Source organism: Leptinotarsa decemlineata, unplaced genomic scaffold (assembly GCF_025532065.1).
Source record: "Leptinotarsa decemlineata unplaced genomic scaffold, Ldec_3_MD MMD2_tig00026307_RagTag_RagTag, whole genome shotgun sequence".
In the NCBI taxonomy this organism is placed as follows: domain Eukaryota; kingdom Metazoa; phylum Arthropoda; class Insecta; order Coleoptera; family Chrysomelidae; genus Leptinotarsa; species Leptinotarsa decemlineata.
In genome coordinates this window covers 1286167-1298538 of record NW_027412681.1, presented here as the reverse complement: position 1 = coordinate 1298538, position 12372 = coordinate 1286167, and the positions used below count along the sequence as shown (strand labels likewise).

The 12372-nt window shown below is 34.0% G+C and overlaps 3 protein-coding genes across 5 annotated transcripts; 1 reads left to right on the top strand and 2 right to left on the bottom strand.

The window, feature by feature from the left end:
• Nucleotides 1-948: 948 nt before the first annotated feature.
• LOC111508722 (protein C1orf43 homolog) lies at nucleotides 949-2598 on the bottom strand. Of its 3 annotated transcripts, none has more exons than XM_023164323.2 (4): nucleotides 2250-2598; nucleotides 2034-2196; nucleotides 1577-1823; nucleotides 949-1523 (listed from the first exon to the last, which is right to left on the bottom strand). In XM_023164323.2, the coding sequence occupies exons 1-4, from the start codon at nucleotides 2445-2447 to the stop codon at nucleotides 1319-1321; spliced, it is 813 nt and encodes a 270-aa protein (XP_023020091.2). In that variant the 5' UTR covers nucleotides 2448-2598; the 3' UTR covers nucleotides 949-1318. The 3 variants fall into 3 exon arrangements, with proteins under 3 accessions (XP_023020091.2, XP_074037229.1, XP_023020092.1); XM_074181128.1 differs by having other exon boundaries at nucleotides 1577-1814; XM_023164324.2 differs by having other exon boundaries at nucleotides 1577-1796; nucleotides 2250-2596.
• Nucleotides 2599-3837: 1239 nt separating this feature from the next.
• On the top strand, nucleotides 3838-7943 carry LOC111508712 (protein KRI1 homolog). The gene is given in 10 exon segments (XM_023164305.2): nucleotides 3838-3977; nucleotides 4033-4357; nucleotides 4468-4517; nucleotides 4520-4760; nucleotides 5223-5382; nucleotides 5442-5654; nucleotides 5710-5848; nucleotides 5910-5977; nucleotides 6745-7008; nucleotides 7159-7943. Coding segments are annotated over 10 exon segments (2256 nt in total). The 5' UTR covers nucleotides 3838-3862; the 3' UTR covers nucleotides 7840-7943.
• LOC141479856 (uncharacterized) lies at nucleotides 5224-11550 on the bottom strand. The gene is made up of 2 exons (XM_023164306.2): nucleotides 10891-11550; nucleotides 5224-10087 (listed from the first exon to the last, which is right to left on the bottom strand). The coding sequence occupies exons 1-2, from the start codon at nucleotides 11240-11242 to the stop codon at nucleotides 8373-8375; spliced, it is 2067 nt and encodes a 688-aa protein (XP_023020074.2). The 5' UTR covers nucleotides 11243-11550; the 3' UTR covers nucleotides 5224-8372.
• Between the last annotated feature and the right edge of the window lie 822 nt (nucleotides 11551-12372).

The window sequence follows — 12372 nt, the reverse complement described above, 5'->3', positions numbered from 1 at the left end:
TTCTGATAAGAGTGATATACAAATGTTTGATGCAGGTAATATTGTTGAATTGCCTAGAGTTGCAAACTACAAACCCATACATACATCTTTGAGGCCGTGTTTGTTATATTGAGTATATTAGATAGACATCGTAATTCATCCCTTCTGTAGCCCAACAACTGTTTGTTTTCAAGCTTCGAAGGGTGAATAAACGACTTGGAGTGAACTAATCATGGAAGAATTTGAAAGAAGTCTTTAAATTTTCTTGCCATCCAGGTGTTCAATGTTTGTTTGGCAAAACCTACTCGGGAACAGTACTTTATAAGACAGTTCGTAGTTGACAGTGAGATGCATAAAATCAGAGGTCATTCCCAGAATGCTGTGACTTACAGTGTCAACCAGCATTTATTTTTGATCAAACTTGGCGTGCTTTTTCTTGATCTTAGCTCTCCTATTAGGACAATTGGACTTTTGATTTCGATGTCGTAACCATATACCCATGATCCTCACCAGTGATGATCCTTTTAAGCAAATCTGACGAGTTTAGTAGCCCGCGAAATGTGAACATTCACCTTAATTTTTCAACGGACCTCGTATGCTTCACAATCCCATAGATTTTGAGCATTTGTTCAAAATATTCTTCAAACACAGCACCGTTCATATCTCATGGTAATCACAGAATTCTTTGGCTCAAGGCTCAAGCATTGATAAAACACTCTCAAGAAAATCATCAACACTTCCAATGTGGGTAATAATCACTCGTTTTCCTTTTCCACAAGGCTGCCTCAATCCGGTAGACCAGCCTTCTGAAAATGCTTAACGTAAACTTGAAATGTTGTTGTCTTACCATATCTTTCTAGTCTTATATCTATTGTCGAGCCAACTTTCTTCCAGATTATAAATCTCACTTTGAGACTCTCATCTCATGTCAATATATGATTTTGGTAAATGAATAAAAATATTGTCACCTTCAGTTACATTTATATTTCTACACATAACAGCTAAGACATGAACTTTTACATTTTTATTTTCTATAAACAACAAATCCTGCAGAAAATGGAAATGAGTGGAACTAATATATTCTTGGATAAACCCATCCAGCTTTTGTTTTGTATTCCACTCATAATACTTTTGAAAATGGTACAAAAAACAGTTTTATATCAAATATAACTCAGGTCCTTTGTATTTCTGTACAGTGATACATTTCCTAACATTGTTTAATTCCCCTTTTTACACCCTGTTTTACCAAGAATTGGCAGCTTTGAAGGGAAGAATCTTGAAATCTAAATATTTTTCTTCCAAGAGACGAGCCGGCTTCAGAAGGCTATTCATGAGAAAATCATACTGATGTTTCATTATCTGCGGACGGCGCTATCGACAGTGAAGAAGGTCTAGTATCAATACGCTCTGAAATAGTCAATACCTCCTCTTCCGTTGAATAATTCGAGTGGACGTTTCTGTTCCTTTCCGCAGCATGCTTCCTCTGAGGAGTACGGTTAGGAGAAGATTTCCTACTAGTGTTGTACGATTTGAGAAGTTTGGCCCTGAAACGATCGGTTGAAACATTTACGCAGTGTCTACCAAGACTTTTACTTACGCATCCACCAATTTCATCAGGAGTCTGTTATACTGTTGGTACTCATCGTCCCCAAAGTGGTTGGGGTCATGCCTGGCGTGCTCGTAGAGGTCGCAGAACTGATGAATGAGTCGCTGACCGCTGCCATTTAAAGGGGCGGCCAACGTTGTCAAAAGGTAAGCTCGCAGGTTCTCGCTGGGATGCCGGACGAGACAGCTGTCCTGTTTGGTGATTTCACTCTCTGTAAATGTCACGAAGGCTGCTAAGGCTGACAATTGAGTGAAAAAATAATGGCAGTTGAAGGTAAGCTGATTAACAAGTTAACTACCCAAATAGAGTTAGAAAACTAACAGTTGAGGGAAAAAGTTTAGAGAAAGTAAACTGATAGTTTGGAAAAAATGCTGATGGTCAGGATAAATAAGGCTTACAGTTGAGAACTGTGAGTATGAGTTGAAAAAAAAAGCAGGCAGCTATTTACCTAATATTTTGACATCATCCACAGCCTTTAACCGGTAGTAGTGGGCAGGGATTTGTTGTCCGGGACATACAATGTACCTGGGATCAGTCTTGCTTATCAGCTGTGGCTCGCATTCGATTTTTTGTATCAGGTCGATTCGTCTCTCGATTTCTCTTCTCAGTACCTGAAAATCGTATTCAGAGAGATCATAAGCATTCACATAAAAACTAATATTACTTTGGAGCCATCATGGCCTATCGGTATGTGAGGGCCTCTTCGGGAACGGAGAGCGAAGCGCATGATTTGTCTTTTGGCAAAAATGAAGAGCAGCAAGAATGTCAGGACTCCTAGTCCTATTATTATGACGACGGTGACGCCTGAAAGCTCTTCTGACATGTTCTTTGGCTTGGTTAATTTTTCCGCTACGGCTTGCATTTGGCGAAGACCGAATACTTTCAGGCCAGTGAGTATTTGGAATTATAATTAAATGTGTATGTTTCTGTGTTATTTGATAACGAATTAGTTTGAATTATTTGTTTGTAGTATTTACTAACCTCAAATTTTTTCAAATGTCACTGTCATTACACTTCTTCTATTTTTATTGTTTTGTGGCATTGGATTTTGAGGCATTTCGGTCAAGAGTTCAAATTGTCTTGCACAGATCTCAATTATATCTTACGACTAATACGCGTTTCGATGATACTATTACGTTGTTTACTAGTGAAGTAGTGTTTTCTAACGATGTACGTTCCGGTTACTTTTTTCTTCCTCGCAGACTCCTGAATATTGACGTATAAGTGTTATTAGTTTCAACTGCTCAAATATTGATCTGATTTCTATTCTGTAATTCGTCCAACTTTGAGGCAGCAATAATTACACAAATGCGTTGTGATCCTTTAATACAGCCGAAAATGCTGTAGATAGTTGTCAACTAAAAAATTCTAGTGCTAGCAATAATTCAGAGGACATTATTCGCAAATTTCTAGACGAAATCGTTAATGTGTATCGCCCCCTACTGAAAGTTGCGAGAACTTTCATGAGAAAATGTTTCGCAATTTTCTACACGAAATCTATGATGTATATCGGAAAGTGAAAGCGAAACTGTGTCCTGTTAGATATGAATTGAGAGTTTCAAGTTAGAAATTAGTTTTCTTGGTATCCTGAAAATGCCAACCTGGTTGGTGGAACGCGCGTCGAGAAGAGTATTGCATATCTGATTGTTTGAAAGAGTGCCTGTTTTGGATAAAGTGTTAGCCTAACAACATTCAGAAGTAACGTGATGATTTCTCACTTGTAATAAAATTTTATATTCTGTAATTTTCAATTTGCCTCTGAAAAAAAATCCATTCAACATCAATTACAGAGAATCAAATTCACATAAACTCATGATCTGATTTTGTCAATACATGTTGAACTCGATCTTCAACTATTATTTTCTTCTTGTTCTTGTTCATATATGTCCAAATATCCAGAAATAGCAGAGAAATAGAAAGTTAGAATGTATCGTTGAACTGATGGATGATTTTTTATTTTTCTGGTGTATACGAAAAACTGACAGATACCTATTAGTAAGTATTTAATCTATATGTTTTCCTTCAGTTCTACGTTGACGGTGGCGTCACCTTGCGGTAATAGTAACCTAGAATTCTAAAAGCACTGGAAAACTGCCTGTTAAGACCGAGGTCTATTTATTATACATAACAATTTAGAAAAAGATTTTAACCTAATTTCAATTTTCGAAGTGCATGTCGATAATTTTGGAATATGTAAATATTGCCTAATTTTTTTTTGAAATTTCAGACTAGTGTCTTTTAGTTGTCAGCAAACGTTAAGAATATCGTAGCTAAACAATGTCTAAAATTTTTGAGAGTGACGATGAAAATGATGTTAACGAAAATTTCCAAACCAATAATGAATATGCCAGGAACTACAGTAAATGGAGAAACAGGGAGGAACAAAACAGGCGTATGGAACTTGCCGCATTTCACGTTTCATAAAGTAATTCTTAAATATGTTTCAGTGAAAACTAAGTACGGAGAAGATATCGAACAAGATGATTCTTCTTCCAGCTCCTCAGACGATGAGGAAGGTGTTGAATTAACGCCAGCTTTCGAAAAGGACTTTTTCAAAACTCTCTCTTTATTAAAGAGCAAAGACCCCAGCATTTATGACAAAAATGTTCACTTCTTTCAAGAAACAGAGAAAACTGCCAGCGAAGAGAAACCTAAGAAAACAAAAAAAGAACAACCAATGTATTTGAAAGATTATGAAAGGAAAATCATTCTTGAAAAAGGGGGCGTCTTGAGCGATGAAGAGGATGAAATTGTAAATGAAAACAAACCGAGGTATTTTTTTGAAAGAAAACATCAAATGACTTTTGAGAAATGAGCACTTTATATAATGCCTGCATTTCTAAACATTTATCAAGACCAGGTTAACTTTTTTATATTTGTAGGTCTCGCACATATGTTGAGGAGCAACAAAGCATCAAAGAGGGTTTCAAAAACTTCTTGATGACAGCGATGAGGAAGAGGAAGATGGGTGGGGCGGCATTTTACAACAGAGGAAAAAAACTAAAGAGGAAGCAGAAAAAGAAGAAGCTGACTATAAAAGTTGGTTGGCTGGTCAGCAAACACAATTGGACGACAAAGAGGTAGAGACAGAATTGAAGCCTCTTAAAGATTATTGGAATAAACCTGATCTGGATGACGGCGAGAAGTTTTTGAGGGATTACATTTTGAAGAAGAGGTATGAAAATTCATTTAATTTCGTCTTGAAATTATTTATCAAAGTGTGAAAAGACCAAATGTATTTGCAAATGGTAGATGGTTGTTTTTCAGTTTAAAAAAATTCAATTAGATTTATGTATTCTGTACATAATTGTTATTACTTGTATAACTCTATTTCACATACTTTCTGCTGCCTAACATATTGAAATGTAACGGTGATACAAAGCCTACATGGCTTTGATATCCATATACTATTTATTTGTGTACATTTACTTGGGCTGTTATAATGTGACCATCCCAGTAAAATTCACGAAAGCAATTCCTACCAACTCAAGGAGGAATTCTCATAACACTTCTTTAATGTATATACAAAGTTATTCATTATTTTTTACATTACCAAACGTTCTGATTATTTACATTTTCTGTTAGTAAGATTCATGTTTAAATAAGTACTATTATTATTCCTTTACTGACATTCCAGATTTTTGGATACGGAACAAGATGATGATTATGTCCCGACTTATGATGAAATCGTACACGATTCCGACCAAGATTTATCCAATGACGAGGAAAACATTGAAAAACAAGAAGAATTTGAGCACAAATACAATTTCAGATTCGAAGAACCCGACCAAGAGTTTGTAAGAAAAGCAACTGCCTCGCCCTAAACTTGCTTTCTCAAAGTTCCTTTCTTTTTCAGATAAAAAGATATCCTCGTACTTTGGAGGGTTCCTTGAGAATGAAAGATGACAGGAGAAAAGTCAAAAGACAAGAAACGAAAGAAAGGAAGAAGAAAGAGAAGGAGGAAAAGATGCAGGAGTTGAAGAAGTTGCAGGAGTTGAAACGACAGGAAATCGAGGAAAAGCTTGACAAACTTAAAGAAATCACGGGAAATGCCAGTTTAGGATTTGAGGTTAGTATTTGTCATTATTCATAATGTCATATACATTGCAAAATATATTTTTTAGGACAATTATATTGACGGCGACTTTGATCCTGAGGAACACGACAGGAAAATGCAAGCTCTTTTCAATGACGAGTTCTATGCTGTAGAGGAAGGCGAACAAAAGCCTCAATTTCCAGAACTAGATGAAGAGTTAGAGATTGGTAAGATACTATTATATATCTGGTTGTGACTTGCCACCTTATTACATTATTGCTTTTACAGAAAATTGGGAACGATACGATGCTGAGAAAGAAGATTCTGGCAATCAATGGGACAATGAAAACTTTAATGTAAGTGTGTTATCATTCGATAATTTTTTGAAACTTTTTGTGTAGATGATGAGTGGACCAGGTCGAAGCCATACAGTAAAAAAAACAATACTCTCTGAAGAAGCGTACATGACAACTGGCTACCTCAAGGCTCAATCCTGGGCCCACTCTTCTTTTTGGTGTATATGAATGATTTGCCAAATGTCAAGATATTAGGACATTTTATACTGTACGTCGATGACACGACCATAATGTGGCATAGTTCAGAGTTAGAATCCTTGAATAGATGTAATTAGAAAATGGTGTTGTAATTCAAATAAGCTTTCTTTCAATGTCTTAAAGACCAAAGGGCTTTCAGAGGGTAGATTGAAAATATTTAACTAGAAGAAGAGTCAATTGAGAACAAACATCATACAAAATTCCTGGGGTTATTAATAGCAGACTGTTAGTGTAATTACCCTGGTCTGATGTAGCATTTGATGTGATATACCTGTATTTATTCGTTCATCTTTGGACTAATTTATTTTTTGTCGTATGTCTTTTTTTAAATTATTTACTTTTATTTCCTGGGTGATATGTGTTTTATTATGCGTCAATTTTTTTTAACTACTGACATAAGATACACTTTGTCAATATGAATTTTTGTTCTTCAGACAATAAAGAATATTTCTCTCTCTCTCTATGTGGCTTCAGTGTGGATCCTTAGGGGATACCTTGATTCAATTTTTCAACTTGTCAAAGTGGGTTCATGAGTTATCTCTGAGGATTTAATGGAAACATTTTTTCAGATGGATTGCGACTACGATCCCCAAGCTTCTGCACCAGACGATACCACAGAGAGTGGCAGAAGTAGAAAGAGGCGCAAGAGGAAATCGAGGTTTGCGGCGGCTCTTAGCAAACCCAAACCAAAATACGACCCCAGCGATAAGAATTACGAGAAATATTTTGATGAGTATTACAAATTGGATTGCGAAGATATTGTGGGGGACATCCCATGTAGATTCAAGTACAGACAAGTCGTTCCTAATGATTTCGGACTGTCAACGGAGGAGGTAAGGAAGCTTGTGTTTCTGAACTTTAGAACGTGGATTGGTATCACAAATCATTTTTGATAACACAGTTTTTGACATGTTATTGATGATTCGAAAAGATAAGCACTCTCAATTTCAGACCCAGAATATCATCAGCTCGTTTCTTTTCAGATATTACTTGCAAACGAGCGAGAACTCAACAAATGGTGTTCACTAAAGAAGGCCGTACAAATAAGGCCGGATCACGTGGAGAAATACGAACAGATCGCTTACAAAAAAAAGGGACAAAATATCAACCTCAAAATGAAAATTCTGCCAAGTCTTTTCTCGAAAGAACCTGAAAACGTTACGAAGGAAAATGGAATTGAAATATCGAAAGAAGATAAGATTGATACAGCTGCAGTTGAAAATAATGCGGATAAAAAGGAAGATGACTCTAATGCAGCACTTCAAGTCCATAAAGAAACTGTGGTGAACAATGAAAATGAAAGTTCGAAGAAAAAGCGAAAGAAGAAAGTAAAAAAAGATGAAAATCAGGTTGTGGATGAAGTTCCCGTTGAAGGTGTTGTGCTGCAAACAAAAAAAAAGAAGAAGAATAAAAAGAAGAAGACTGAAACCCAGACAGAAGAGGTCACACAAACTAAAAAGAATAAACCAGTTTCTGAAAATAACTTTCAAATCAAGACTAACAAGAAAAGGAAACGAAGTGATAGTGAAGGTGTTGGTAAAAAATCCAAGAAACCTAAAAAGATGCGATCTAGTAACGATGTAACAAACATTTCGGATGCTAGACTTTCAGCATATGGTATCAACCCCAAAAAGTTCAAGAATAAGTTGAAATACGGGAAGTAGGAGCACTGCCTTTAAAAATTTCATTATGCACAGTTGTATATATAAAAAGGAAGTTTATATAATTTTATTCGAAGTATGATGTAAAATTACATTATTTTGATTATTATAGCCTTTGATTCCAATATTTACATCTTTGAATGATTTAACTTGTTTCTCTGAATGAATGACTTAGTGCAGATTTCACACCGAATTGGTGTTTCCACAATACGAATTTTTTTCGTGATTTTTTTCAATTTTGACTTTCGATGAATGATTAGTCATCATGAGGAGTTCTACAATTTTATTTATAATGAACATTTGAAACATAAAGTATAAGAACAAGACATACAGATATTTCATTAACACATTGAAAATTATCTTCTAATTATCTTTCAATAAACTAATATGTAATGGAAATGGCGATACTTGATGAAAATCCACTTATAACTTATTTACAGTTTACAAAACAATAACACATGTTTCAGTATACAATCAATAGCTTCTTCAGGTTTGTTTACTACTATCATATACATACAACTTGAAAGGAAGCTATTTCAGAACTTTAAAGAACATTCATATATTTTCAGAACAACTTTGAACAAATTTTTCATTGTAACGGTTTTTTCTTCAGTGTGAATTTTTTCGTGTCTTTTTAAATGACCATTTTGAATAAAAGATTTAGAGCAAATTTTACACTGAAATGGCTTTTCGCCAGTATGAATTTTTTCATGCAATTTCAAACTACTTTTCTCAGTGAACGATTTAGAGCAGACTTTACAGTTAAATGGTCTTTCACCAGTATGAATTCTTTCATGTACTTTCAAATTACCTCCTTGAATGAATGATTTAGAGCAGATTTTACACTTGAATGGTTTATCGCCAGAATGAATCTTTTCATGTATTTTCAAATCACCTCTATGAATGAATGATTTAGAGCAGATTTCACATTTGAATGATTTATCGCCAGTATGATTTTTTTCATGTCTTTTCAAATTACCATATAGATTAAAAGATTTAGAGCAGGTTATACATTGAAATGATTCATTGCCAGTATGACATTTTTCATGTGTTTGCAAATCACTACTTCCAATGAATGTTTTAGAGCAGATTTTACACTGAAACGGTCTCATGCCTGTATGAATTTTTTCATGATTGTTCAATTCACCTCTTTGAACGAATGATTTAGAGCAGAATTTACACTGAAACGGTTTTTCGCCAGTGTGAATTTTTTCATGTCTATTTAAATGACCTACTTGAATGAATGATTTAAAGCAGATTTTACACTTGAATGGCCTATCGCCAGTATGAACGTTTTCATGTCTTTTCATGTGACCTCTAAGAGTAAATGTTTTAGAGCAGATTTTACACTTGAATGGTTTATCGCCAGTATGAAGTTTTTCATGTATTTTCAAAGTACCACGATGACGGAATGATTTGGAGCATATTTTACACTGAAATGGTCTTTCGGCACTATGAATTTTTTCATGTGTTTTCAAAGTACCAGATTGACGGAATGATTTAGAGCAGATTTTACATTGATATGGTTTTTCACCAGTATGAATTTTTTCATGCGCTCTCAAGTTCCCTATCTGAATGAATGACTTAGAGCAGATTTTACACTGAATTGGTATTTCCATAATATGAGTGTTTTCGTGATTTTTCAAATTATTTCTTTCGGCAAATGATGCAGAACAGATTTTACACCGAAATGATTTAGGAATATGAATTTTTTCATGAGATTTCAAATTACCTTTTTGAATGAATGATTTAGGACACCTTGTACACTGAAATGATCTTTCACCAGTATGAATTTTTTCATGGCATTTCAAATAACAATTTTTATTGAAAGATTTAGAACAGATTTTACATTGAAATGGTTTTTCACCAGTATGAATTTGTTCGTGCGTTTTCAAGTTACCTCTCTTATTGAATGACTTGGAGCAAATTTTACAGTGAAATGGTTTCGAATCAAAATCATTTTTTTCACCACCTTTTAAATCACTACTTTCAAAGGATGACTTTGTGCAAATTCTATTATGAAGTGGGAACTTTTCCGAATGCTGGTTTTCAACAGAATTCACACCAGTTCTTTCCTTCATATTTCTTGAGCAAATTTCGTTTTCCTCATGAATTCTACTCTCACTAATTGAATTGGAATAGTATCCAGAACTTAATATTTCCTTCATCTCTTTCATATTTTCATTGATAACTTCCTCTTCATTTCCAACAACTGTCTCTTCCTTGATTTGGAAATGAAATTCTTCGGGATCTGTAAAAAATACTAGTTCCATGAAGAAAGAAAAGCAAATTATTTCACATCATCGACACATTCTCATTCATGATGTCACAGAACATAAATTTTTCAACACATCCATAAAAAGTATTTTTTTTAGATTTTCTGTTGGGATGCCTTGGTTTCGGGATATATATATATATATATATATTTCCTCGTTTCTAATTATTCAGAATTAAATTGAGTGAAGAGTGCTCCCCAATGACATGTGTTGTAGTAATGTGTTTGTTATAACACTACGTAGTTTCCCAAGAACTCAAACCGGCCTCGAAATACTCCCCTGTCGAGTAGGAGCAGTGTGACATCAAATATTTTTTAACTATTATCTTGAACTTATGGATACGTAGTTCCTTAATATGCACTGGCAATTTATTATATAATTTCACGTCAATAAACGACGTCTAGTTGGTCGAATCAAGTTACAATTTCTTGTGGTATAATTGTGATATGAATTATTTTTTTTCAAGTTTTTCTTTATTTCTATGAATATCCAGCAAACAAACACACAGATAATTTCAACAGAAAAGAAGAAGCGGTGAACCTCAACCGAATATGGAATCCCATTTCTAAGAAGTTCAAGTATAGTGGACAGCAGGTAGAAAAGAGTCGATGAATGTTCTTCGGATAAACAAAAAAAAAAAAAAAGTGTTTATAATAGATTTGTGATTGTCAACTCAGATACAACTTTCCATGAGGCTTCCGCTTTTTTTTAATATATTTTTCATGACACCTAATCAAATTCCATGTAAGTGGTTTAAAATTCAAATACCTATCCTCACCTTGCATAGCATACTCATTCTGGTATTGACAAATACAGCTGCATTTTGAACTGCCAGGGGTGAAAAAATTCCTTGGGATGAGTATATTTCCCCCGCACACCTCACAATATATGCCTTCCTTTATTTCTTCGGGGCATTCAGATTTCATATCATGATAATCAACATCAATACCTTCACTTTTGATCTGTTCTGGATAAAATTCATTCTTTAAGGTAATCACTTGAAGTGCATCACATTTTCCTTCAGAATTGCGAGTGTCATTTTCTTCGGCAAGAGATTCTACCTCCTCTTTGATTTTCCTCCCATATTCATATTCACCTTCACCAGTAGTAGTAGTAGCAGGAGAAGACATGTCACAAATAATAGGCTTTATTTTAGAATTATATTTGTGTACATTTATAGAATTCAGTCATCTGTCATAGAGAAAATAATATGGCCGTTGCTTCTCATTCCAGCACACTTGACCATGCTCCTCCTGTTTATAGTAAACAGAAGCTTCGTCCTAGCCACAGCTAGCTTGCTCGAGGCAATGCAATTCAAACATAACTTCATTTTAGATTACACTTCGTTTTGAAATGACACCTTTTGGACTTCACAATACGTGTCATCTTTGTGGAGGGTCGTTAGCAGTCTTGTCACACGAAGCAATGCTGCCACCTGTTGAATACAATTCTACATTTTATATACTCCATGATCTTGTATCTTTAAATAATGTTCTGTGTTAGAGATGTCAAAAATGTATTTGTAGTATAGTTACAGTATACTATATATACATACATACATATATTTTATATATATATATATATATATATATATATATATATATATATATATACATATATATATATATAAGATGTTTACTCGAAAAATCATATTTTTTATTATAGAAAACAAAGGTGGAATGGAACATTTTCTTTTATTTCAAGGTAATGAGAAGTCCTACAATTTTATGTATAATGAACATATGAAACGAATAACAAAGTATAAGAACAAGACATATTAAAGATCTTTCAATAATTATCTTCTAATAAACATTCACTTATATATTCTCAAGAAACTACGATTGTTTATGGAGGGAAGGAGTGAAAAATATATCCGTATATGTGATGGAAATGGCTGACACTTAATTAAAATCCATAACCAGCATATTTACAGTTTACAAAACAATCACACGTGTTTCAGTATACAATAGCTTCTTCAGGCTTGTTTAGTACTATCATATACGTACAACTAGAAAGGAAAGTATTTCAGAACTTTAAAGAACGTAACATTTATCCTTTTTCAACAATTTATTATTTTACTGTTGTTCATAAAAATGAAATGCTTGTTATTCATTATGAATTTTTTCATGTAATTTTAAATTATTTCAACTGAAATATTTAGTACAGAATTTACGCTAAAATAGTTTGTCAGTATACATTTTTTTATGTATTTTCAGATACTTATCTAGTGAACAACTGAACAAATTTTTTATTGAAATCG